Source organism: Pezoporus occidentalis, unplaced genomic scaffold, assembly GCF_034315485.1.
Source record: "Pezoporus occidentalis ecotype Australia unplaced genomic scaffold, CSIRO_AGI_Poc_V1 ctg35, whole genome shotgun sequence".
NCBI lineage: Eukaryota > Metazoa > Chordata > Aves > Psittaciformes > Psittacidae > Pezoporus > Pezoporus occidentalis.
The window spans coordinates 4,539,761-4,565,114 of NW_026915483.1; the positions used below are offsets into that span (position 1 = coordinate 4,539,761).

Consider the following 25,354-nt stretch of genomic DNA (forward strand, 5'->3'; position numbering starts at 1 on the left):
CAGCCTTTGTGAGCCCGTATAGATGCTGGTTTCTGGCATGTGGAGTGCTGGAGACTGCAGGCTGTTGCTGAAGCCTTGGGAGAGCAGCTGGCCTTTAAACCTAGCTTTATAGGAAGGAAACCTCTCTGGTCCCGCTGGAGGGATGTACGATCTTGTGACACTTAGTGGAAATAGACCAGGTTTCGTCTGGTCAAAGGGAGAGTATTTCCAAGGAAACACAAGGGGTTCAGGAGTGTTCCAAAGCCAAGGCAAGGCAAAATACTTTCAGCCCAATTGTCTGGCTTTCCCAGGCTTCTTTTATGAGGAGGCCCTAAGATGTGAATGAGGAGTGATCTTGTTCAGCCTGAAAAATAAAATTAACACCAGTATGAAAAGGACTGAAGCCCAGAGAACCGCAAGTGCCTTATGCTTTTAACTGAAGGATGCAAAGGCTCAGCTCAAGATGTAACTGAGGTCCATTTGGGATAATGTATTTCATGCTTGCCTATGAGTAGAAAGTAATGTTAAGGTCCCTTTAGATGGATGCAAGACGTTTTTTTAGTACAATAAAGGAGAAAATGTTCTTTCTCTTCCTTCTCTTGTAGCACTTTATACCCTGTCCTGGGCCTTTTCCCCTCAGACCTCTCATTTCTCTCTCTTTTAGATAGGTTACTCCATCCCTTACAAGTCAGCCTGTCCTTCATTTTCTTTGCGTTTCATTGCAGTTCACAGACAAAGTTCAACAAAAGCCTGTATCCCACTAGCCAGGAACAAGCCTGGATTGTACCACCTCCTTTCTTGAAACTGATGCTCATGTTACTCTTTCTTGCCAGCAGCTTTGGAGTTCATTTTGAGTCTCTGTACTTCTGGTTTGTGCCTTTTGTGCGTTTTGATCCCCTCTCTCTTTCCTGCTCCAACCCTGCACACCAGCTCATCCTCTCGCTGTTGGCATCCCTGGTACGTCACCTCTAGGGTTTCAGACGGGTTGATAGAGAGTGACAAAACCTGGGTAACCTGGGTTGTGGATGGACGGCTGCAGTGCCTGCCAGCAGTAGCTGCTGTAGGTAAACCAGAGCACTGACATTTATATCACTCAAGTTGCCTCACTTCCATGAGTGAATCTCCCCAGAGTTGTTTCTCTAGGTGTGACTGTTTAGAGCACTGTCCTCCCTGTAAGTTAGATACTCTGCAGTAAAATAGACTCCAGCAACTTCATTGCTATATATAAAGTTTCCCTCGAACCTTTTTCAAATGAAGTCCTGTCTCCTCCCTAGGAAGCATCTGCTTCCCATTGCCAAATTCTTCTGCGTTCCTGTCCCTTTGGTCGTGTTTTCTCTGAATCCTTTAAAAAATGTGCATTTTGGCTGCGCGGTCATGCCAAGGAGTGTGAGAGTTTGCACATTTCAAGCAGGGATTGGCCCGTCTCGAATTGGTGCATCCAGAGAACCTGTCACAAGTTCCTTGAAGCACTTCTGCCTTCTGTTGTGCTGGCACCGAGATGACGGGCGCTCATTTTGCATGTCTCGGCTCCGCGTTTGGCTGGTGAGGATATTTGCAAGGCTGGATATTTCTGGTTCTACTCCACAGAAGCCTTAAATGGAGTATTTGCTGTGCCCTGCCTTACGAAAAGGAGCCTAGTAATAAAACTTTGAAGGCTCCTGCTCAAAACCCTTATGTCAGACCTGCCTGGGTGGTGGTACGTCTCTCTCCCTGTTTGTTGAAGGAGTTTCTGTATTTTTTGGCTGTCACCACACTCTCTTAGCTCCCTTACCGATCTTCTCCCTTTGCCTTACCAATGGGTTCCATAGGGCTTAATAGTGACATTTCTTCTTATATCATTCAAGCCATCTTCCACACATGGATTCAAAGGTTTGGAAGTGGCTTGAAAGTCAATTTGGACCATGTGTTGTTGTGCAGGACTGCACTGATGCTGTTCCCTACACACTGTAGGGCTGACAGCAGAAAGTGTTTACGGTCTGAAACACCAGAGCAGGTCCTTTTCCATGAAATGGTGTCCTTGGAGCCTTAAAAGCTACATTTCTGCTCAGCCCCTTAAGACTTTCCCATAAGGTGGTGGCAGAAGGCGTCTGTGCTGACCGATTAGCAAACACCAGCAGCTGCAGATCAGTATCATGCAGCATGAGCCACATCCCTCGAGGTTACCAAACTTGAAGTGATAGCATATGGATGAAGGTCTATCACCTGCCTCATCTGTCAGCGGTGACTTAATTATCTGGCACCTGGAATCCTCTTACTGCCCAAACAGAAGTAAAAGGAATGACTGATTTAAAGCCTTCTTTCTCCAAGTAGGTGCTGATCTTGTGTTGCCAGGTAATTTTAATGGTGCCTTCTGACCTTAAGAGGGATGAATCTAAGTTAAATATCAGGCATTTGGATCTTGGCAAAGTTCAGATTTCCAAAATGAAGAAATACAAATAGCTAGAAAGGCGACGCTGTGCCTTCTCTGGATGGCTGAACAAGTGCCATTAGCGCTTGAGTGTATTCCCAACTAGATATAAAAGGAATCAGGAGTGTTAAGGAAAAACAGAGTAAAGTGAATGCCTATTACAGCTGTCGCAATAGGAAAGTTGCAACATTTGCTTGTAGGAAAAGATGCAGAAGCACACAGAGTACCTGTTAGTGTGAGCGAAGCCAGACTTGGGCAGGATTTCAAGTGTTACAGACACAATCCTGAAGGCTATATGCAGAGCAGCGTGACTTTTCCATGATGTTGGTTAAGAAGACGTGCCATTGCAGATTCTTTTTTTTCTTTTTTCTTTTTTTTTCTTTTTTTTTTCTTTTAAGGCTGTTTAAGTTTCCTTGGGCCTTTATAGATTAGACACAGTTTAGCGGTGTTCAGTATGCCAGGGGACTGAACCAAGGGAACAGCGTCCTCAGCTGTGTTATAAACACAGCTTGTCCCTTGCCCCCCTCTCCCCCATCCCCGATTAGATTTCTAGCTGAGAAATAAAGTTCTTGGAGGAAAAAAATCCACCCTTGTTCCCTTTATTCTGCTTTCCTGTTTGCAGGGTGTATAGTCTTATACTTCTCCCTCTTTTGTCTTTAAAATTAGGAGCTCTCTGAGTCAGAAATAGTCTCCTCCCATAAAACACCGGTCACGGCAGAGCCATTACAGACAAAGATTGGGGGTTTATTCTACCAGAGATTCTGGAGTTTGGGGAAAAACACCAGTTCAGATAGAAAATGAAAGAACTCATGTAGGATTGTCAAAGAAAACTCATTCTGGAAAAAAAAATCAACAAACAAATGTAATTTTTCTGTTCTAGTTGCTATTTCATATTTTAATGAAATGGATCAGATAGTTGATCTGAGTCTCAAGGACTTCTTAGTCTCCCAGGCAAGTTCCTGGGTCATTCTTCTTTCTGTGGGCTGCCAAAGCCTCATGGAGCCCTCCAGGGAAATAAGCAGTGCCAAGCACTGCCTTGCCTGTGATGCTGCAAGGTCTGCTTTAGTGAATGATCACTCTGACATGAGCAACAGTATTACTGGTGAATTTCTGCTTAACTTTAGCTCTGATAATTATACAGCTTCTAAAGGTGTTAACAGAGAATGTTGGTTCTGGCTTTGTCTTAAGAAGGTATCTATCACAATTAATCTTTGCCCACTCTTATCCTTTCTTGCTTCTTGGAACATAGAAACATTGCTATAAATGTCTGTGAGTCTAAATGTGGATTTCTACATACACATAAACGCTCAAGTGCACAAATGGGTGTTTCATCACATCATACCATAATATGTCATATAACTTCATATGATGTTGCATGTCTGCAATGAGAAGACACAGTCTTCCATCCTTATTAGTCAAAGTGAAGCATCAAAGGTTAACTTCTTTCTGTCTGAAATTTGCACGAAGTATGCTAGATCTGACTTTACTGTGCCATGATAAACTTTGCTTAGTGTGTCTTGTATAAAGGTAAAATACTTTTTCCATGACTTAAACCTTTGTGGACCAGTGCTATGCTAAGGACAATTAGATTTAGCTTCCCTGGAATCTCCAAAGGCATTTTAAAGGACTTGTTCTTTTGCTCCAACTCTAGGGCTCAGAGAGACTGAGACATTTTTGGAATAGGTTTTGATGGACTTACATGAAAATTTATATGACTAAGAATTGGATTTGTTCCTCTGGAATATTATGGATTATTTTTATGTTGGAATTACATAAGTGTGCAGAGCTGCATACAGTTGGCTTCATGTAGCTAAAAATATATCTCCTGATTTCCATTTGGAAAGGTAGCTGGATTTTTCCAGCTTTCCCTCTCAGTGATGACTTTATGGCGTGTATGGGTTATCGATTATAGGAAAAATTGAAATGCATAGTAAGATCAAGGGGTTTAAAATTAATTAATATTTGATTATATCTTTGAGAAGATTAATATTGATGCCTGTCCTTCTCCACTCCTCATTTTGAACAGAGTTGAAATCCCTTACAAATGAAACTTATTTCAGTGAGACCATATGGATTTAAATGAGGACAGGAGTGGGCAGTGTGTGATGGAGCAGAAATCTCCAAGAGCTGGGGCAAAGGCCCCACTGATGCTTGTCCTGCTTTCCTACTCGTTGCCTCTGGTGCAGCAGAAATCACAAAGAATAGGGAGCCACTGAAGATCATGAGCTAGTAACAACTACCATCAGTTACATTATCCAAAGTTATCCCATCTCTTTCTGCTTCTTAGTCCTTTACATATCTCTATTTATGACTTTTTAAGACACTGCACTATGCAAAAACCACTTACTGGAGGGACATTTTTCTGACTATATTTTTGATGAAAAGTCTTTTGAAGTGCAGGGTGAGCTTTCCTGTTCCAAAAGAGAACAGATTAGAAAAAACTGATCCCTTTATTTTAAATGATTGACCATCCCATTTAACACCAGCCTTTGGCACATTTTGGTTCACCCTCCATGTAGAGCAAAAACATAGTACAACACACCCCAGAGGTTTTTAGCACCTGAAACTGTGGTTCTGTGTGTAGCTTTGCTGTTTCCTGAGTAGAAGAGCTTGTGTGTATGATGGCTGTATCGAGTGATTAGGCCCATTGACTCTCTGAGAGGATGAATGATGCAAATACACTGCAATAAAGATGAACAAAGGGTGTCCCTGGAAATTAACTGCACACTTGTTATTTACCTAGAAGAAGTACAGTATAAAACTGATAAGCTAATAGGATGTTTCCATCAGATTTTTAAATGCTGTGTAAGATGGAACGTTTCACAACATAAAACCAACATTCTACTTTTGTTTTTCTTCCTCTGTCCCTACCCAGAATGTTTTCTAAAATGGACATGTCACTTTGGGTGTATAATCTCATCATATTTAGATTTGATCTAAATCCTGTCTTCTCTCAGCTGTGCTTGCTAATGGAATCACTCATGCTTTTTATACAGTTGATCTAATAATATTTCTTCAGTGCTCTCTGGCATTATTTTTTACTTTATAGAAATCATGGCAAAACTAGCAATATAAATTGAGTCTGCATTTTAATGATATTGATGGTGATTTTCCTGTGCACTTGCATAAGGTAGGTTTTCATTTTTCTCTTTTTGTACCATGGTCATTTTAATGTACTGTGGCATGAGCAAGTGAATGACTTCAGTTGCAAGATTCTATAAAAAGGAAACAGATTTTTCCAATACACTTTGTAACTTAAACTGACATCAGCAGAATATCCATCAGACATCTTCATTTTTTGCTTTTTATTTTATTAGTAAGATGGTCTAGTGGCCTGTGAACTGGTCACTCTTCAATACAAAGACATTGTGGGCTCACCCTGGAAAGTACCAGGTCAGGTATTCTCACCATTCTCTGATTTGTTGATTCCTTGTATTTCGAATGGCGATTGGCGAATAGACAATTTTTATTTAGTGACAATACATTATTTTTTTCTTCATATAGCTTGAAAGAGGACAAATTATATACTTAAGAAGGTATCTACCACTCTCCATCCTTTCTTGTTTCTTGGAATATAGAGACAATAACAGCTACTGGTTCTGTTTCATTTTATGCTTGCACAACCTCCATGATTACTTTAATAGGTGTGTGGGGATAAGAGCCACAATGAGTGAGTTTTCTCCTTATTTTAAAGGAGATATGAGATGCCAGTTACCACCTCAGGAGGGTGAAGCCCTTTACAGAAGCAGCAGATGCAGTTCAGCATCATTCTATTGTGCTTTGCTTCAACTTTTACCATGGAAGAGCTAGCTCTTAGGACAGAAAGTGCTCAGTTTATACTCAGACCTTGGCATTTTTCCTAAGGTACCAATTATAATGGTGTTTTTTGTGATAGGGGCACACATCCATTATGACTTGGCTTGCACCCACCAACTCATTTTTCACAGGCCATGGAACATGCATCAGATGGCAACAATTCCCATTGGTGAGCAATGTTAGGGAAGACTAGATTGTTACCAGTGGAACAATGAGCTTCATAGAACTGTTCCATTGTGCAATTATATGAAGTATGCTAAGAGAAAGTGCAGTTTCTCAATAATTCCCCCCTTCTTTTTTTTTTTTTTTTTCCAAACCACAGGAATGATAGATTATTAATCATGATTAATACTCAGTTACTGTGAATTATAGTGGAGCAGTGCCTGGAAATCCCAGTCTGTTTGGTAAACTTCTTTCCTTGCATAATAGGGAACTTTTTTTGTATTTAAGACACCTCATATATATCTTGACATAGAGGAAGATTAAAGCAACGGAACCACCCATTTCATGTAACTAAAAGGAAAATTTAATAGATACATACATTCTTAGTCCATTACTGTTGAACTTTTTTTTTGGTACTGTACAAGCATAACAATATGAGAAATACAATTGCAAACATCTTAATTGTTCCCGTATTTTGCTTTCTTCCTGAGAACCAAACTCTTCCAGAGCTCAGGTGTAGCACTCAGCCTGAATCCTTAAGCAATGGAGTTAAGGCAGAGCTGTATGTTTTGACATTTCGAAGGTCTTGGTCATTCTGGTTGTGATTGCTTAGATGAGTATGAATGATCAAAATGCTCTAGGAAGCAGAGGAAAGTCAAAGCAGGCAATATAGTATGTTCCATCCCTGTAATTGGGGTGTACATGGGCTAATTTTTGCTAGCCCCATGTCTAAAATAACTCATAATGTGCATGGAGTGTAAGACACCAGAACAGCCTTATGGAAGGGCTCATGTTCAGTCAGAGAATTGCATTTCTTAGAGATAACTGGTCTTTAAACTTTTGGAAGCACCCTGAGGCCATTTGTATTCAGTCCTGTGTGTGCAGTACAATATTTAGCGAATGAAAATTTCTGCTGTAAAGAGTTTATGTCCTGATCTGTCCTGTGTCCTGAGAGCCCAGTGAAAGCAGGTAAACAGACATTTTCCTTTCAAGGATGAGACTGTTGGGTCATTTCCAAGAGGAGATCCTTAGAGAGCATCCCATGGTCCCTTCCTGTAAAAGGTAGCAATGTAGCTCTTCATTATGATCTCCGTCTCTCTCTTCCCCCAGCCAATCTGTCAGCGCATTTATGGTGCTGAGGAGAGGCGTCGTGTCGGAGCGATGTTCCCGTTTGCAAAACGGTAACTTCTATTTGTTGTTCTGGGGAGCTGGTTTCACACACTGCGGAGCTGACATCTCTCCGGGAGCACAGCTGAGTCCAACATGTTCGGAACAGCCATCCACCCAAACGCCTCCCACTCAAGTGCTCAGACCTTCCTTCCTTCCTTCCCGGTAAATAGAAAATACAGAGACAGACTTGAATTGTTTCAAATCATTTCTGTTTCACTGGAATGTCTACCCATGTTCAAATCTGATAAATGGGTATTTATCTGGCCCAGGAAGTCAGTTTAGTGTGGGAATAGGATGGCTCTACAAAGAGGAAACCAAGTTTCTAGAATAGTTAATGGAAAGGTCTGACTGGCTTTCTCTGTGTCAATGTTTTAAAGGGTTCCTGTGTGCCATGAAAATGCAATGTTGAAATCAACAGTTTTGTGACAGAAAACAAAGTCATCATAAGCTCTGCTTCTCCTACATTGTAGGTTTCATTGTTCATACAGAAGGCCTCTCAAAATCTCCTTCCTAAAACAGGAAACAGAGCAATGTGCCATTGTACACTTCAGGCAAGAAGATATTGCTGCATTATTTAGAACACCATCATTCCCTACAACAGCAGCTCTCAATATATCCCACAGCATGATTCAGTTTGTATTGTTGGGACATCCTGTCTAGCCACGGCTATGGCCGTGACCATTGTAATTCTCTTTTCAACCTTACCATGCCCTATAGTAGACATGACCTCTGTTTGCCAGCCTGTGGATTATGGCATAGAAAAAAGCTCTTTTGAATAATGATTCCTAGGAAAAGAATTGAACCCCCACCCCCAGATGTTTGTGCCAGGATTCCTTAATTCAGCTGCATAGCTGATATATGGAGACCTCACTTGCCATGGTTGATCCCAGAGTGGTCAGTATGTATTACCTTAAAGGCTCAGAGCTGGAAGGAGACATTCTGGTTTGCAAGACAAATTCCCTATCTCCGCATCCCTCAGTGGCAGCATTCTGAAATATGCCACCCTCTGGTTTCCTCTCTTGGGCTCCTTCCAGCCACTGTATATGAAATCTACCCTTTTAGACAGCAGCATCAAGAACAAGAATGGCCAGCATGCATTTCTATTGGTACTTCTCTATGAAATGGTATGTGGTGCAAATTTCCCCCTTTTCTCACTCTAAAATGCTTTGGGTTAGTGTCTTTATTCATAGGTGCCCTGTTGCCACTTTGTTGAGAGCAAGCTATGGTGGAAAGCGGAATTAACCAAGCCTCTGATAAGATGTCCTGATAAATTGTGCTGAGAGTTTAGTTGTGAGACTCACTGTTGAGAAATTTAAGGTCAAAATCTGTGGGAGAGTGCAAACTGGAGCATTAACACTCAGCATTTCCCAGCCCAGGGTGTGCAAAACCAGATCCTCTGGGATAGGAATGGTTAGTGCTTTCTGGGGCTGGGTCCAGACAGAGCTGGCCAGCTAGCACGGGTGCGGCAATTAAAGACTAATGACTTTGTTCCTTCAGGTGACTACAACTCATAATGTTGTATCTCAGTTAAAACTAGGAATCCCCATCGATGTTCTGGAAGGAGCACAGAAACAAGGTGTGCTGACCTTCTCTTTGCATTTCTAATGTTTGTTGGCCTTGTGTTGCTAACCTTTGTAAGATAAGATCATTAGTAGTTCTACCTACTTCTTACTTACTGACTTTTTGAAAACATGAATTTTTCAGAACTTGGGGGGAAAAAAGCAGGAAATTCACACAAATTTGTGTTTCAATTAAATATTCATTTGTTAGGAACACAGATTTGAAACTCGGATTATTAAACAAGAGAGTCCAATGATTTTAACAATGCTGAGTACCCCAGCATCTTATTCAGGATTCTTGTCTGGGATTCCTCACACACTTATGCACTGAGATCAGTGGGGTTTAGGAAGAAGTTTCAGTGCCTATACAAAGCAAACACTGTCTTTGGTGTTAGTCTATTAATATCTAATGTGAGCAAGCAACACTGTGTTTTCCTCTGTGCTTAGTACGTGCATTCTGCACCCTCAGGCAGCTGAATTTACATGCTTTTGTTGTTGTATGTGTAATGTGAAATATGTATTTCCATTTTATTAATCAGACCTGCCATCAGAAAAGAAATAGAGGGAGTTTTGAATGCACAGCCAGGATAGATACTGTCATTTTGCAATCTTTTGTGCGCAGGTGGAGATGCCTGTTTCCGCTAGAATGGGTGGCAATATTCTGCTGCTTGCAGAATTCTTACAAATGAAAATCAGGCAAAGGAGTTACTGGCTATCCACGGGGTAATTATCCTCTGGAAGCGTGCAGTCAATTCCCATTTAGGCTAATTACACTTAAGGAGCCCTTTCCTATAACTAATGAACAATAGGCATAACCTGTTATTACATAACCATAGGCACGCACATTAATACACTGTCGAATTGCACCACCCTGTTAAAATGCTTCCTCTACAAAATTCACTGGAGATTTTTAGAGACATTTGCTGTAATTACTGCTAGCATGGTTTCTAATTCATTTAATTTTCTTTTCTACCTAAACTGAGTGTATAAGTGTGTTTTAAGAGATTGAATAAATAAATTTTTAATTACAAAATGATGCTATATCATACATTATTAATAATAACCAACAATGTGTAATATATGTTTAGGTATGAATCCATTAGGAAGATGAACTAATATATATCAGTCCTAAAATAACATCCTAATTTGTCCTGTGTTTATGAATGGGGAAATCCATGTTTAAAGCAATTGGAGGTTTATAAAAGCCTTGGACTGACAGTGGGTAAAGCATTGAGCACTCTTGGCACTTAGGAATTCTGTTGTTGTCTACAGCAAAGGAGAAGACCCTTTTTGGTCTTCTTTAAACCCTTTGTTGGTTTCAGCAGTTTGTGAAATCACACAACCAGAATAGTACAGGTATACAGACCTCCAGGGTGGGAGCAGCCTGATGCACATAGTCCTGGTTGGCAAACACTCTAGTTATCATCGTTATCTCTAAAAAAAAACCCAACAAACCCTCCTTTGTACTCTGTCAGTTTACTTTCAGGTAGTTTTGAGGGATTTTGCCAATTATTTCCCTATTAGCGATAGCAGACTTCAGAAATCTCCATGGCAAGTTCCAGGCATTCACCAGTCTCGTGGCAGGACTCAAAAAGGCTGCAATCAATGTCACAGTCACAGTTGCAGTCATTGTTGGCGTGGTCTTCATCTGAGGTCTGGTAGTATCTATTGGATGGACAACAGGTATCTATCAGCCAATGTTCACAGGTATCAGGCAGCATTATAAGAAAGTCCCAAAACTGGCAGAACAAGCAGGCCAGGATAAGGGTCGCACATTCATCTAAGAGAAAGGAAAAGCAGCGAGACATAAGAAAAAGGGCATGCTTGGTTACCTAGGTTTAGGTGACTGCGACTACACAGAAATGAGATGCAAGAGAGCACAAAGGGCAGGCAAAAAATACATTGATGATAAGTACTTCCATTGAGTCAAATGAAAGGATTTATTTTTTATGTTGTTTGCTCTGGAAAAACAACAGTGGCATGAAATTGATTTGGATGAAAATATTCTGTGGCAGTAAAATTCAGAGGAACAAGTACTCTAACCACCTTTATGGTTGTTCTTACAGGTCTTTTCCAACCTAAATGATTCTACAATTTTATGTTCTTAAAGTGTTTGGGCTGTAAATTTCATTACAAGAGTGACCCTCATGAATCAGAGATGCTCTGTGGAGGGGGTTGCAGCCTTCCAGGAGTGAACAAGTGCTTCTGTTTCATGGTGCCACATGTGCTACCTGACCAAGCTTCCTGGTTTCACCTGGGACAGAGTTAATTTACTTCCCAGTAGCTGGTGCAGTTCTGTGTTTTGATTTAGTATGAGAAAAGTGCTGATAACACACGGATGTTTTTAGTTGTTGCTAAGAGGTGTTTATACCAAGTCAAGGACTTTTCAACTTCTCATGCCGACAGAAAGAAGGCTGGAGGGGCTGGTAAGCAGTTGCATTTTGTATCACTTATTGTGTATATTCTAATATTTATTATTATTATTATTATTATTATTATTATTGTTATTATTTTATTTCTTTTCTATCCTGTTAAACTGTCTTTGTCATAACCCATGAGTTTTCTTAATTTTACTCTTTTGATTCTCACCCCCATCCTGCTGTGTGGTGCTTAGTTGCCACCTGGGGTTAAATCAGGACACTAATGCACATGACACTGGAGCTTATTTTCTTTTTCACAAGAATTTGCAATTAAAGATAAAAATCATGAGCATGGTCATGCTATTCTAGGAAAGAAAAAAAGTCAGCAGAAAAAACTCCAAACAAATAGCTTTTAAGGGCATTTTTGCCTGCATACATAGGGTTCAGAACTGACTCCTTTGTATTTAAACTATCCGTTTCTGTGCCGTAAGTCTGTTCCAGTCTGGATCAATCCTCACTGGAAGTCGGTGTGCAAACACCTAAAGCTTTCGTGGAGAGTGGATCGGCCCACATGTTTCTGATGACATGATTGTCATCTAAATGACAGATAGATTCCCTAGCCAAAGACAGGCAGGAGAAGCAAGTCAGGAGAAGAGCATTTACAGTGGGCAGTGTGCTGATTGATTCTCAGCCCAGAGTCCTTCCACTTCCTGACCAAAATGGGTTTCTTACCTCTTCATTCACAGACTTGTAAATTTTTGAACAGAGAGAAAAGTTTGGAAACTGGAATAATCCCGGATGTGTGTCTGGAGCCAGTAAATATTCCTGAAAACTTGCTCACTGTGACAAAAACTTTGTGTTATATTTGTTCCCCTCAAAAAACAACTAATCAACTCCCAACCGTTTGAGTTACAGCATCTGGGGAAGCTGCCTCCGGGTGCAGCAGGGCTCAGAGCAGGTGTGAGATTCTGACTGTGTGAATCCAGTTGGAGTGCAAAGACCCAGACCTTTCAATTTGTATTTTTTTTCCCTCCTTGTTTTTGGAAAGGAAAAATGCCTTCAACAATATGAATGCCTTTTCATTGGTTCTTTCAGGAAAGCATATGGTTATAACCACATTTCTTGCCCTAGGATGACTAACTGTGAACTCATTCAACTGCATTGGTTCTGTTGTGGCATTTTCTATCTCACGTAACATAAAGTTCACTGCCAGGAACTTTCCAGAATTATGCCTTTTTTTTTTTTTCTTTTGAAGAAAGCTTTCTTGATGAAAAACAAAATTAAAGAATCATTCCAGCTTCTTTATACATATAAAAAAAGAAGCAGTTAAAGCAGGTAGCAAGAATAAATAACATGTGGTTGAACTTGTGTCTAAGTAGCACCACCGATGTTATCAGTTTTAATACTTTTTTAGATATGTCAGAATCTATTTAAGTTCAGACAGGCACAACTAACTTCCAAGTCAGTTCTGTAGAATGAGAGTGACTACATTTTGGTGATACTTAGTAAATTCATGCTTATATTTTTTTCTAGCTAAATGAACTGAAATAATTATAAAATTGAAACATTTAATAAGGTGACACTGCTGCATTTAATTGTATGAAATTTACGCTGTAGAAAATGTAATCATTTTATCCAGTAGTCCTTGGTGTAATTAAGATTATTCTTGTTAGGTATCTTATGTTTATGACATTTCTTTCCTATACATAGATGCGAGGGATGAAATTCAAAATTATATACCAATTAAGGATCTTTTAATATTTTTCCTCTCTCCAAAGATCTGTTTTCTTATAATGTATTTTTCTCCTGAATGTGTTAACCATAATGGTGCTTATGTAATCTGGAGAGAATAGATCTGAGTCGTAGGGCTTCATCCAGGAAAGAGCACACAAAAAGCACAAGATTTTAATAATAAAGTAATGTTTCAGCACAGAGTCTGTTATGTGCAGTAAAGATGCTTTTAAATTCCCATCAGAGCACACACCATGAACTGTGATAATGGATGTAACACATTTCGAAAAATCTGCATGTGTGAGACTTTTTTGTCCTGTTTTAAGTGGGGTAATGTATATAAATAATAGATATTAGCAATTAAACATCCATTCCTATGCATTCATTTATATATTTGAAAATAAATTAGCCACAAACTGCATAAAAGAAGATGCAATCTCCTGTTTTCTCCTCTGTTTTCCCTGCTGTTTGTGAAGCGGCATTACTGCATTTATCTCGGTGAGAACAATGACCTCAGCTCTCATTCTCTACATTAGTAGAGTAATTAGCACAAAAGAAGAACTTCTAACAATTTTGCTAGTCTGCCTCATCTCTCGGTTTTCCTGCTCTGGTTTGATGCCTGCCAGCTTACCCTCTGCTTGTGTAGAGGATGCCCTGAACAAACCTGGCCCAAAGCTCGCTGAACCCAGGATGATCACTGTTGGTGAGATCTGTGAGCTTTGGATCTGCTCCTTTCTAAGCACAGAGAACAAAATAATTGCTGATTTCCTCAGCTACCTCTCTGCCTTCAGAGGTTCTCCATGCACCAGCAAACAGGATTTGGCCTCATGTATGTGGAACAAGCAGTAACTTGTCAGAGTAGAGTGAGCAGAGCATGCAGTGACAGCCACAAATCTGGCTTCCTTTGGTTTCCTTGGCTTCCTTCCAGCCTTTAACATTATTAATTGAGCACAGATTGTTTGGGGTTTCTTTGTTAATTTCCTTCACTTTTAGCTTTTTTAAGGAGTATGAAATCTGTTATTTGCATCACATGGTACATACCTGTGTGCCAGTAATGGTTGAGGGCCTGATCAGATAGTCAGCAAACTGAGAAAATAGTGAGTGTCTGGACTAGAAAACGAGTCCCCTAATTAAAATAAATATTTCAGACCCTTCATTGAAATTAAATGCATTCTAATAGATGTATCAGAGACATCCCTTTTATTACAGGATCGGTAATATAATAGAGATGATAATGGTTCCTGAAGAGGATGGTGGTTTATTGTGATGATCTGCATTTAGAAATTCTTTATTTAGGAATTGTTAAATGATAGACACGATAGATCCCAGTTCCATTTGGTATAGCACACTAGTCCATTATTGTAAAAGGCACACATAAGAAACTTCAAAAATGCTTCACAGAAGCCCCTTTTATCACATCCAGTGTTACCTAACAAGGAATAGCTGGTTCTCAGCACAATTCCACTAAAATCAGGGGTGTTATATAATTTAGATCAACAGGCGTCACACCCCTTGGTCTGTAATGAGTGTCCACAGCCTGTTCTACTCCTTGGCTCTTGGTTATACTCTTGCCTCTGAAACCCTTTCAAAAAATAGTGCAGGTATCCAGCTCTAACTTGTGCTTTTACATGATAAAAAGGATCAGCTCCTTTACAGAAAAGGTAAGACACTTTGATCATTAGCCCCAGAGCAGGTTATGTTTTAGCAATGTTGATTTGTGAAAATGAACTTGAACTACTGGGCATCTGCTGCAGTCATGGTTTACAATTACCTTTCACAACGCTTTGTTTTCAAATATGCTTCTTCAAAACACAGCGCATACTGAGCTAACTAGAAGTCCTATTCATGTGTATCCACCTGGCCCAGTCATCAGAGTTTTCTGCAGAAGCAGAGCAGAGTATGAAGAGAGTTCCTCACCCTGATCCATGTGAGTTTTGCAGTGTAGTCAGCAGAGGGAGGATTTGGTGATGGGTCAACAGAATGGCAGGGTTCCATGTAAGGGTCCATAAAGGAACTGCACACACAAGTCTGTAGAAGTAATACGTTGACCACCAAACACAGCATCTGTTCAGCAACCACAGTACTACCAACGGCAAAAGCAGGAGCTTCGGCTATTGGGGAGAAATGTGTCCATCTGTTTATCTGATACTGACATTAGTACCTCTGTGCAAACACTCACTATATAAGTACAAATGTACTGTTGTGTCTAAGCTTCTCTTCTACGACTTTAATATTACTGATAATTTAAAGTCATCCTCTGCAGATTCTCATCAATCACAAAAGTGTTGCAGGGCAACTTAATGCTGCTTTTGGCTATGTTCTTGAACCTCCTGTTCAGCACGTAAGCAATTATTTTAAGTTAGATACACATAGTGCTTTTTGCAATGGGCATTATTTAGAAATCAGCTTAAATATGATCTGTTTTATAAAACATACCATCACTGTCTCTCTGATGTACTGATGCGTCATCTTCAATGTAAGTGAATTCTCTGCATTTCTCCAGGGAAGCAATGGATGATGTGCTGGCATCTGAGAATTTCTTCTCATTTTTGGTACCCTTTGATGAGGCACCTGTGATGCTGAATTCTGTGACAGAGCTCATAACCATGTCTTTCATAGGCTTTTCATCTGTATGTTTTTCATTTGTAAAATGGTTATCTGGTGGGATTAAGCAAAAAAAAAAGAAAAGACTTGTTTGTGATACCAAGACAGAGATCTGAAAGAATAACATGCAGAATCTCCAAGCCTACAATTGTTTACTTCCAAGGCCTAACCTTTCTTACCTAATGATTTCAGTCTCTTTGGGCAAGTAAAGTTTATTCATAGCGTAGGTATTTGTGAACTTGCATTCTAAACTTTTCTCTTAATCCCAGTGGATTTAGAGGCTAAGTAATAATTCACTTCCAGTGGGTGGGATCAGGATGGAAAGAGAACAGAACTATTGCCTCAGTTGACATCTCTTTTGAGTGTGATATCCTAACTTCTGTTTGTGATAAGAAAGAAGACAAAACAATTATCTTGTTATTTTTCAACAGCAGCTCTGTTTCCCTGAATTTACAGCCAACAATGTGCGTGTAGGTGGTATCTAGATGCAGATGTGCCAGCTCTCCATGGCTCATAAGCTTGTAGCAAAGAATGCCAGATGGTCTCTTTTTAACATCCAGATTCATTATTTCGTAACTTCATCTGCACTTGTGCCGCTGGCCTGGAAGTCAACTAGAAGATGGGATACTTCACATGCTGTCAGCGTGCCAGAGAGGCAGCTCAGAAACCAGAGGGAGAGCTTAATTTTAAGCCCCAACTAGGGGAAAGGTTAAGAATAGTTCTGAGCTCAATTTATTCTTGAAGAACTTCTCAGGCACAGATAAACACGGACTGATATATAGTTTCACTTACTCTCTGAAGTGATCAAGAGGCCAAGAAATACAGTCATTCTCTCTATGGGTGGGGTGATAAAACCTCATCAATTCTTATCTACAGCTGATTAACTCCTGTACCTCACATCAAGCACAGCCTCACTTTTTATCTTACTTAAATCGTGTGATATGCTTGCTCTTGAGCTATATACAGAAAATCAATCTTTACAAAAACCTCAGTTTTGCAAACACTATTTTCTGAGAGGAATAACGAATGCTCTAAAGTAGTTAGTGTGTGCTCTTCTGCAAGGAGCTGGGAGAGAGGCCTGCATATCTCTTGTTTTTCAGGTACCTTTGACCCCTAACGTATATTAAAGGAAAGCCAAGAAAAGGTTGTTAGAGAGTGAAATCTTGACGAGGCTGCAGTTGTGCCCCCAGTATCCTTGTAGGAAAAAGGAGGAAATGTGGATGAGATGGGTGGATTGCAAGACAGGTGAAAAAACACTGTGACTGTAGGGTTCACAGTGGAGGAAAGCAAGGATTTGAGGTCTAACTGGTGTCCAGTGAAAGCCACCAAGGTGGTGGCGGGTCTTGGGGCATCTGATCTATCAGGAGAGGCTGAAGGAGCTAGGCTTGGTTGGCCTGGAGAAGAGAAGGCAAAGAGTGGGCTGGGTGCTGTCTTCCACTTAATAACCAGGGTAGTGGAGAAGCCAGACCCCAGCTCTTCCCAGCAGTGCACAGAGGTAAAAGGACAAGAGGCCACTGTCACAAGCTGCACCCAGGGCAATTGGGATTGTATACAGGTACAAATTCTTCATCATGGGAGGTGTAAAGCACCTGGGCAGCCCCCAGCAAGGCTGAGGAAGTGTGGAGAGCTCAGCTGGGTATGGATTCCAGTAACTGCTCTTACTGCAGAGTTAGCCATGCTTTGAAAGAAAGGCCACATGAGGCCCCTTCCAAGCTAATTTCTCTATAATTTCTATGATTCTATTTACTTACACAGTGAGTCAGCAATTCATTTAAATTTTTACTCATAGTCAGATTTCATGCCATTTTAGATCATCTTCATGTGGTGAAATATGTAGTAGCAGAAAAGCCGCTTAAAATTTAGCCGAGTAAGATGTTGGGAGAGGATAAGAAGAAATACTAAGCTATCGTATTCATTTTATCTTTAAATCACTGCTTTTAAAATGTGCGTTGGCAGAGGTTTGGGCTTGATTTAGAACTTGCAATATTGACTAAGTCTACTAGGAGGGAAATGTGAATCTTCCCTGTCCTGGAGACTTTACAGGTTGGACATAGGCAGAGAGCGACTGGTGAGATAGAGGGAAGTGGAAAGATGAGAAAAGCAGTGGCACACAGAGGGGTCTCAGAAACCCATACCTGTCAAGTTTTGTGAGCATTACAATGAAAGAAAGCCACAGGCAAGACTTGGAAAAGGCAGGAGAAGTGATGGCTCCTCCGGGTGTGAACCAGCAGTGCAAAGTGCAGTAGTGCTTGCCTGCAGATTATACACTGGGTCGCAGGAAACCAGAGCATCCTTGGCAAGCTAAGTCTGATTTTACCTATCTGCGATAATTTGTTGATGGTTTTCTCTCCAGAGTAAGTAAATGAAGCTTCCCCCACCCCTGCCCATACATCTTGGCTGGCCTTTTGAGACCAAATTGTGGAAAATCATGCATTTTGGATGTACTTACATGCACAGTAACCACTGTTTTCCAGTGTTTCTAAGTCAATGACATACCACATTTTTTCCTGCACTTTCATTCATCAACATAGTGTCTGCAGAAAAAGTTGTAATAAAGATTATGCTAATTGAAGTAGCAGAGCTCTAGAGGAAGCAGTGTCCTGCTTATGCATTGGAATTGTTGGATAATAATCGATTTTTGAGCCCAAAAGACACATGCGCCACCTGTTATTCAGGGGCTAATCTTACAATGGATCTTGTTTGTCCAGGTTGAGAGCTACATACAGGCTGAGCCGTTGAATACAACAGATCAGATTGAAAGACCTAGGCAAGAATGATGGTTTCTATAATTTTCCACTTTCAAAATTGGCCCAAGGGTCTAAACTGGGTACATTTTAAATTGCAATGTATCTGTTGAGTTCCCCATTTCTGCAACAATATAATAGCCCACAGAATGCATTTAAGCATTCAAAAAACGAGACTGAAAAAAATCAGACGGAAGTAATCAGTAAATGCCAGACTAACATTTACTGTATCCACTGACTTCTACTATTCATGCTTCGAGTCAATTTTTATTCTTGAAGTGCTATTGAAGAGAAATCAAAACCAGAAATAGAAAGGCATAGACATAACCTGAATTTTTCAATGCAGCACCATCAAACAAAAAGGTAACAAAAGCTGTCATTCAAGGACTCTTCTGTTTGTTAAAGCATACTACATCTTTGAAAATACAGTACATTTTAGTGTCAGACTCTTAGTTTGAAAAGCTCCCTTTCAGTAATGTTATACTTGTCTTGTACAGCTAGATCAAGTCTTCATGCAATCACCATAACAAGCGACTTGCTATGACAAGCGAGATCCTTGCATCCAGAAAACAGTGCGATAGAGGCTAAAGTATTGTACAATTATAGGTCTCCATTTCATTTTTATACAATTACCTTCAGTTCAGCTGTGGGTCCATCTACATTATGTCTTTTATCAATTTAATGTTTGCACAAAGTGTCTAAAGTAATAAAGATTATGCTAGATGAGCATAAAAAAAAAGTAGTTAGCACTTTTTTCTCTTTTATAGTTTGTTTCTGTATGGAACATATAGGTTGAGAGTTAGAAACGAATAAGTGCAGAAAATAAGCTTTAAGAATATATTATGCACAACTGATATTATTTAAGATTACTGCTAAATGAGAATGTAACAAAACCCCCTAAATTACAATTAGAGATGGGCAGAAGGTCAAACTTTGTTACTGTTTTGTAAGATCCTATGTTCAGCCCCAACTATGCACTAATGTCTGTGTTTTTAATGTGTAGAAATCATCCACTGAAGTGAATTAAAAGGGGAAAATAAGTGTATCATGATGAAGAAAGCTCAGATTATTCAGTGTTAAACTGTTATCAAAGGCAGCTAGAGGTAAGCCCCCACAATGTGCCATTTTTAAAGGGTATCATGAAGTAGCAGCTTTCTCATACAAGAAAGCTGGGCTTGCCTTGGCTGTTGCAGTAGGACTGGAATCGTTCACCCATGGTTGTATTAAAGATAGACATAGTCTCAAGACTCACACAAAATTCTTTTTTTAGTTGGGTGACTCAGGTGGCTGACTATAGTGTCTAAATTCATGAAAGCACAAAGTAAATCACTTACTTTCCACTGATGCCTGCCACAGATCCCTCTGGTTAATAGTGAGGAACAGTGATACCAGGACTGGCATTTTACAGTGGGCCCCCTGACCTCTGGTTCTCTTCATTGATTTAAGCACAACCCAGGGTCTTGCAGCCCTGGAGAATAGATGGCTAGAGTTTCCTAGCAAACTTTAGAAAGCAAATTTATATAGTGGCATATAAACGCTCTAAGTCTGTTTTTGGCAAGGGACTGTTCTGCTCTGTTCTGACTGTTCTGCTTTGTTCTGCTGGACAAAGACTGCAGCAACATGGGTAACACTAAAGATCTATTCAGAGCAAGCGGTTAGGGAGAGCTGCCACTAAAAGAGAAGGAGGAGAACTGATTTATCACCCTATATAGATCTCGTACGCATCTTGCAAGCAAAGAAGAAGGGAGCCTGTGGCTGGTGGCATTTGTTCCCAATCCATCCTGGCAGTGGCCGTTTGCCTCTCATCCCAGTGGCAAGGAGTCCCAAGGGTTAATGGTGAGCTGTGGAAAACTCTATCAGTCTAGAATGTGTAACTTTTTCATTTCACCATGAGACATCTTCACGTATCAGTGCAGTGAAAGAACCAAAGGAACTCCTGGCTGATCTCCCTGCCATTTGTTATCCCTTGCACTGCCGTCGCTACCTGTCTGTTTAATATATTGCATAGTCATCACTGAAAGAGCTGTGTGCCATGTCCATTCAGTCCTAAGATGAAGCAGGCAGAGTTACATCAGACCTGATGGATGATAACTTGTAAGTATAAAGGCTTGAACAGAACTCATTTGGTTTGAAAAGACTCATAGTAAAATGAAACCCAAAACCCAAGTTCCAGTGGCCATGTTTCAAAGAAGAAAAAGTAAAAAGAAAACAAAAAAAAACCTTTTTTTTGCCATTCTAAAGGACATTATTGTCTGCCAACAGCAATGGGAAGGGATGTCAGGGGTATTTCTGCATGGTGTGAAATACGTGTGGGGCCAGAATCTTGCTTACCTGGCTGGTCCTCACTGCTTGGCGTCACCCCAGGGAGCACCGGGAGAGGCAGGGAGCTGGTGCAGCTGTCTTGGTGGAAGAACAAAACAACATTGCAGAAGAACACTGTAAATAAATGTGGTTTGACATGTGTATCACCCCAGACACTTAGTCATTGACTTCAAGAGTTGTTGCTTTGGGTGTAAATAGAAACAAGTGTGATTCCTTGCAGATAGAAATTACATGGGATGGTGCACTGTTTCTGTTACCCTCTGTCTCATTTCTGGAAAGGAAGCCCAAAATAAAACTAATTCCTAAGAAAGTTTCATCTGAGAAGAGGGGAAGAAGATCGCTGGCAAACACAGAATTTCCTCTTTCAGGTAGGTACAGAGAATGTGAGGGCTGGGAGGTCTGTGTTGAAATGTGGGGAATCATCCATACCAAACACCCCAGAAACCTTAAATGAGGTTCCCAAATCATAAGCAAAGGAGGAGAGAGGAAATTGCAGCCCAAGCTAAAATTTCTGTGGTTTAGCCACCTTGACAGACAAGATGTCCAGGGTCCACGTTGTGGCAATCCCAGGTCCCCACATGGGTGCTGAGCTCCTGCACTTCTGCTGTGCTTGCCAGGCAATCCACTCCACATGTAGGGCTTGGAGGCTTAAACCTTCCTCTCTCTCCCAAGGTCAGGGAGGCAAAGTAGGAAGAGGTGTAGGACTATCCCTATGGTGAGTGCAACAGGTGGAGCAAACTCCATGGGATCTGCTGCCATCCACATAGGAGAGGCCAGAGGGAGAGAGGGTGTCACAGCCGACCTGAAGCAAGCTGGCCTAGGCTAATATATCATGGATGCTTTCATAGTTTCATGCCCATTACATTTTGCTGAGCACAGGCATAAGGATACAGGGGATTTAGAGACTTTATTTTTGTTGTAAGGAAACAGGAAATAGTACACAAGACTATAAATATATATTTGGCTTCATATGACATCATGAACTTGTGCAAGTGCTTCTTTTCTGATTTATGATGATGGACTGGCAATTCACAGGAGCTTTGGGTTTATTTTATTTTACTGTTGCAGTAACAAATCTAATGGTGCAATCCCGGGAGGGGGTATTTTATCAATAGTGAATTTTTGACCTCATTGCATGCATTTTAACTTTATGAATTAGTGACCCAGCTGACTGTAAAGCCTTCTATATGCTTATTATAAATCTATCACAGGACTGGCAAAAAATTTTGGCCCAGATCCTAAACTCTGACAGGCATGTGTTGATGGACTGCATAGCAAACACTTCCACTAATATTTCTCGCTAATTATACCATATATTAAGAAAAATGAATGAAGCCAATGTTTATACGCAGCTTTAACTGCTTTTGATGTAAGAAAGCAACAAAATCCCTAATAAATTTTCACCTTCAACATTTCTATTCATTATAATTTTTACCATGATGAATGAAGTTAGAACTGGAGAGGGAGGGGGTTCATCTTGAAATCTGTTCAGTGAATGACTGAATTTACTTCCCTTCCCCGACTTGTGTTGAGGAAGGAGGGAACAGATGGACACAGGAAGAAGAGGGAGGCAAGTGCGGAATGAAGGAGATGGGTGAGGAACAGATGGAATCGGGGGAAAGTGAAGCGGAGAGTCAGCAAGGATGGTAGGAAAGTTTTCCACTTGACCTTGAGTTGAAGATTTGCATACACCATGGGGCAGCAAGATTTTGGGATGCAGGTTTTTTTCTTTCTGTGGCACTTACGCCTCAAAGTCCTGTGGGCCATCCCAGCAGTCCAGACCATCCCAGGGGATGTGCAGAACCAGAATTGGGATTTTCTCAAGGGGATGGCTGCTACAGAAGGGTGCCTGCACTTCGCTTAAGTCCCATAATGGTAATGGTGGGGGATAAATGTGTGCAAATGCAGTACCCAAAATGTGTTGGGATGCGGTAAGTCTCCCTGGCATCCCAGCCAACCCAGAAATTGAAACTTATGATTTTGAAAAAGTATCCTACACCCTGTTTGTTAGGAGCCAATATACTCAAAGTGATTTATGATTTTACCTGCTTAAACTAAGACATTTGAGATGGCTTGATTTTCAGAATATGCTGAGCATCTGTGCTTTGAGATGTATTGAGTTATATAGCCCAAATCACTAGTAAGTCTTGGAAAATCTTGATTATATTCTTAATTCTATTAAATTGCCTGCATATAGTCCATTGATTCTGGCTTTGCTAGCTGAAGAATGGGAGAGGTGAAAGTTAAATATTGGCCATGTGTGTCATTCCCTTTGAAGAAAATGGGAGCCATGTGCACTCACCTAGCAGCAAAGTTTGGCCCCAAGTATGATTTCACAGCTGGGTCCTCACTTCAGGAATGCCAAAGCACTAAATGACTCAATTGGAGTAATCTGATCAATGCTGTATTTTCACCGTGGATTTAAATTGCACACACAGCAAGAGCAGAGTTAGTTTTCTTCTCTCTCAAAATCACTTTACTCTGCAGATTTGATAGCATAAATACGAAGTTTTGCTCTCATCACAGGAATAAGTGAAATGGCAGAAAACTTATGTCAAATAAAATGCACAACATTATGTCCTTTTTACTTTTTGGAGGGTGTTTAAGAAGATGGCTTCATTAATTTTGACTGAATAAACGGTTCCTTTAAGGGATTTCAATAGGTGACATGAAAAATGTTAATACGAACGATCAAGACAATGGAGGTTAAAACTGTTTTGAAAATATGTTTCTTTTATAGATCTCAGCTGTTGGAAGAGTTACAGAATAAATATACGGTAGTGCTGACATTCAGTGCTGTTTCATCTTAGCAAAAGAGTTTTTAATAAAGACAATTCTTTTCAAGGAATGCTTTCTGCAGCCAGTCTTCAAAAAGAGGTTTCCCCCCCTCCTAGTTTAATAAAATCAAAGTAATTTATGTCATATTGATATGTCGATATGTTTTTCAATAAACTTTTTCAGAGAGATTTTTTTCTTAAATTCTCTTCACTTTAAAAATTATAATTATATGTCTTCCTCCCACTTTGAAAATGGCACAAGGTGCTCATTTGCAGAGCTCTACTGTTCAAATCTTCACTGAGAATAGAAATGTCATGACTCAGTTAACAATGCTTTATTATTCACATTGATCTTTTTTTATAGTGTTCTTTATCTCAAAAACATTGTAAATCAGATATCTTCCTCCCACTCTTTTGTTCATTTGCAAATTTTTATTATTCTACTTTAAGAAAGCAATGGAGTGTCAAGAGTCAGTGTATATTGTTTATGTTCTTTTTTGCTTTAAAATTACTTTTAACTATAAAAAGTAAGATGTACAGCAGAAAAAAAAGCTGGATTTAAGGATGCTTAAAAAAGTATTGAAAGGATCGGTGTGAATTTTATGTTGTCACTTACACTTCAGAGTTTCAATGGACTTTGCAAGAAGTGGGACCAAATGCTTAATGAAAGGTTTTTATACGCTAATTCTAACGTCCCTATTGCATCAGACATCATCATCTGCATTTAGACACTGCATGTAATTCATGCTTTCAATGAACACAATAGCAAAATTCACGACTGCTTTTGTAGCATGTTCAGTGGACATTCAGTTTACAGGTGCTTGCCAAGAGACCTGCACTTCCCATTGCTCTGTGTCAGAACTTGGGGCCTGGTCCTCAGGAGCCCTGGGCTGATAAGCACCAAGATAAATCACCAGATTTTCACAGGAACTTCGCAGCTTTGGTATTAAGTGTCAACTGCAGCAGAAACATAACCACAGCTGGTCAACAGGCAGTGCTGTCACTGAAATCCACGGGTCAAGGTGCAGGTTACAGCTGTGCATCCTCCAAGAAAGCCATGCTGGAGCCACCATGGTTTGTTTCTAGATCAGATCTTCCAAATTCTCCTTCACCCACTGTTTTCTTTCCTCAAAGGTTTTCTTCAGGTCTGTATTTCTGTCCTGGCTGTTGTGACTGTATGAAACGGCCTCTGTGAAATAAATTCACTGTAGTAACTGGGGATAGTCCAGAGAGCAGCAGGCTCTCCCAGCATTTCACATATTGCTTGCTGACAGGTAATTTTTTTATCTTTTTCCTGTTTTGAATTAATTTCCTCTGGGGCATCCTGGCACCCTGTTGTTACTCCGGCAGCTCTTGAAAGAGATCGTCTTCTCTGGGGGGAGTGGCTATTTCTGAAGTTGAATTCAAGCCTCAGGTTGGGTTTTTGGATCTTCCAGGTGCTGTGGCAGCTCTATCACATGAACCAACCCTGAAAAGCTTTTGCAAAGAAAAATAAAGCTCCATATTCTTTTGTTTACTTCTTTCTGTTTCAAAGCTGCACTCCTGACATTTTGCTAAGAGATAATTAAACTCAAAGCAAGTCATTTTCAAACTGAACCTGAATCTAAAGCACACAGCCCTGTCCTTCCCCCTCCAAGTGGAAAACTAAACATCTATTTATTTTCATTAATGTCAGTAGGCCACTCCAGCCACCACAGAGCTGTGCCAGTCCCTGGCTGTGCGG

At 40.3% G+C, this 25,354-nt stretch overlaps 1 protein-coding gene and 1 long non-coding RNA gene across 3 annotated transcripts in view; one reads left to right on the forward strand and one right to left on the reverse strand.

The window, feature by feature from the left end:
- Window positions 1-5,192: 5,192 nt before the first annotated feature.
- Window positions 5,193-25,354, reverse strand: part of MDFIC2 (MyoD family inhibitor domain containing 2) — a 51,414-nt gene continuing 31,252 nt past the window's right edge. The window contains exons 3-5 of one of the 2 annotated variants that reach the window (XM_062630315.1): window positions 20,864-20,932; window positions 15,621-15,842; window positions 5,193-10,873 (exon numbers count right to left, since the gene is read on the reverse strand). In XM_062630315.1, the coding sequence (XP_062486299.1) occupies window positions 10,614-10,873; window positions 15,621-15,842; window positions 20,864-20,932 (551 nt within the window). In that variant the 3' untranslated portion in view covers window positions 5,193-10,613. The remainder of the gene's footprint in view (window positions 10,874-15,620; window positions 15,843-20,863; window positions 20,933-25,354) is intronic. The other variant, XM_062630316.1, reaches the window with a different exon arrangement.
- LOC134169604 (uncharacterized) lies at window positions 20,061-23,820 on the forward strand. The gene is made up of 4 exons (XR_009966940.1): window positions 20,061-20,626; window positions 21,075-21,222; window positions 22,392-22,500; window positions 23,595-23,820. It is a non-coding gene; the product is annotated as an uncharacterized LOC134169604 (long non-coding RNA).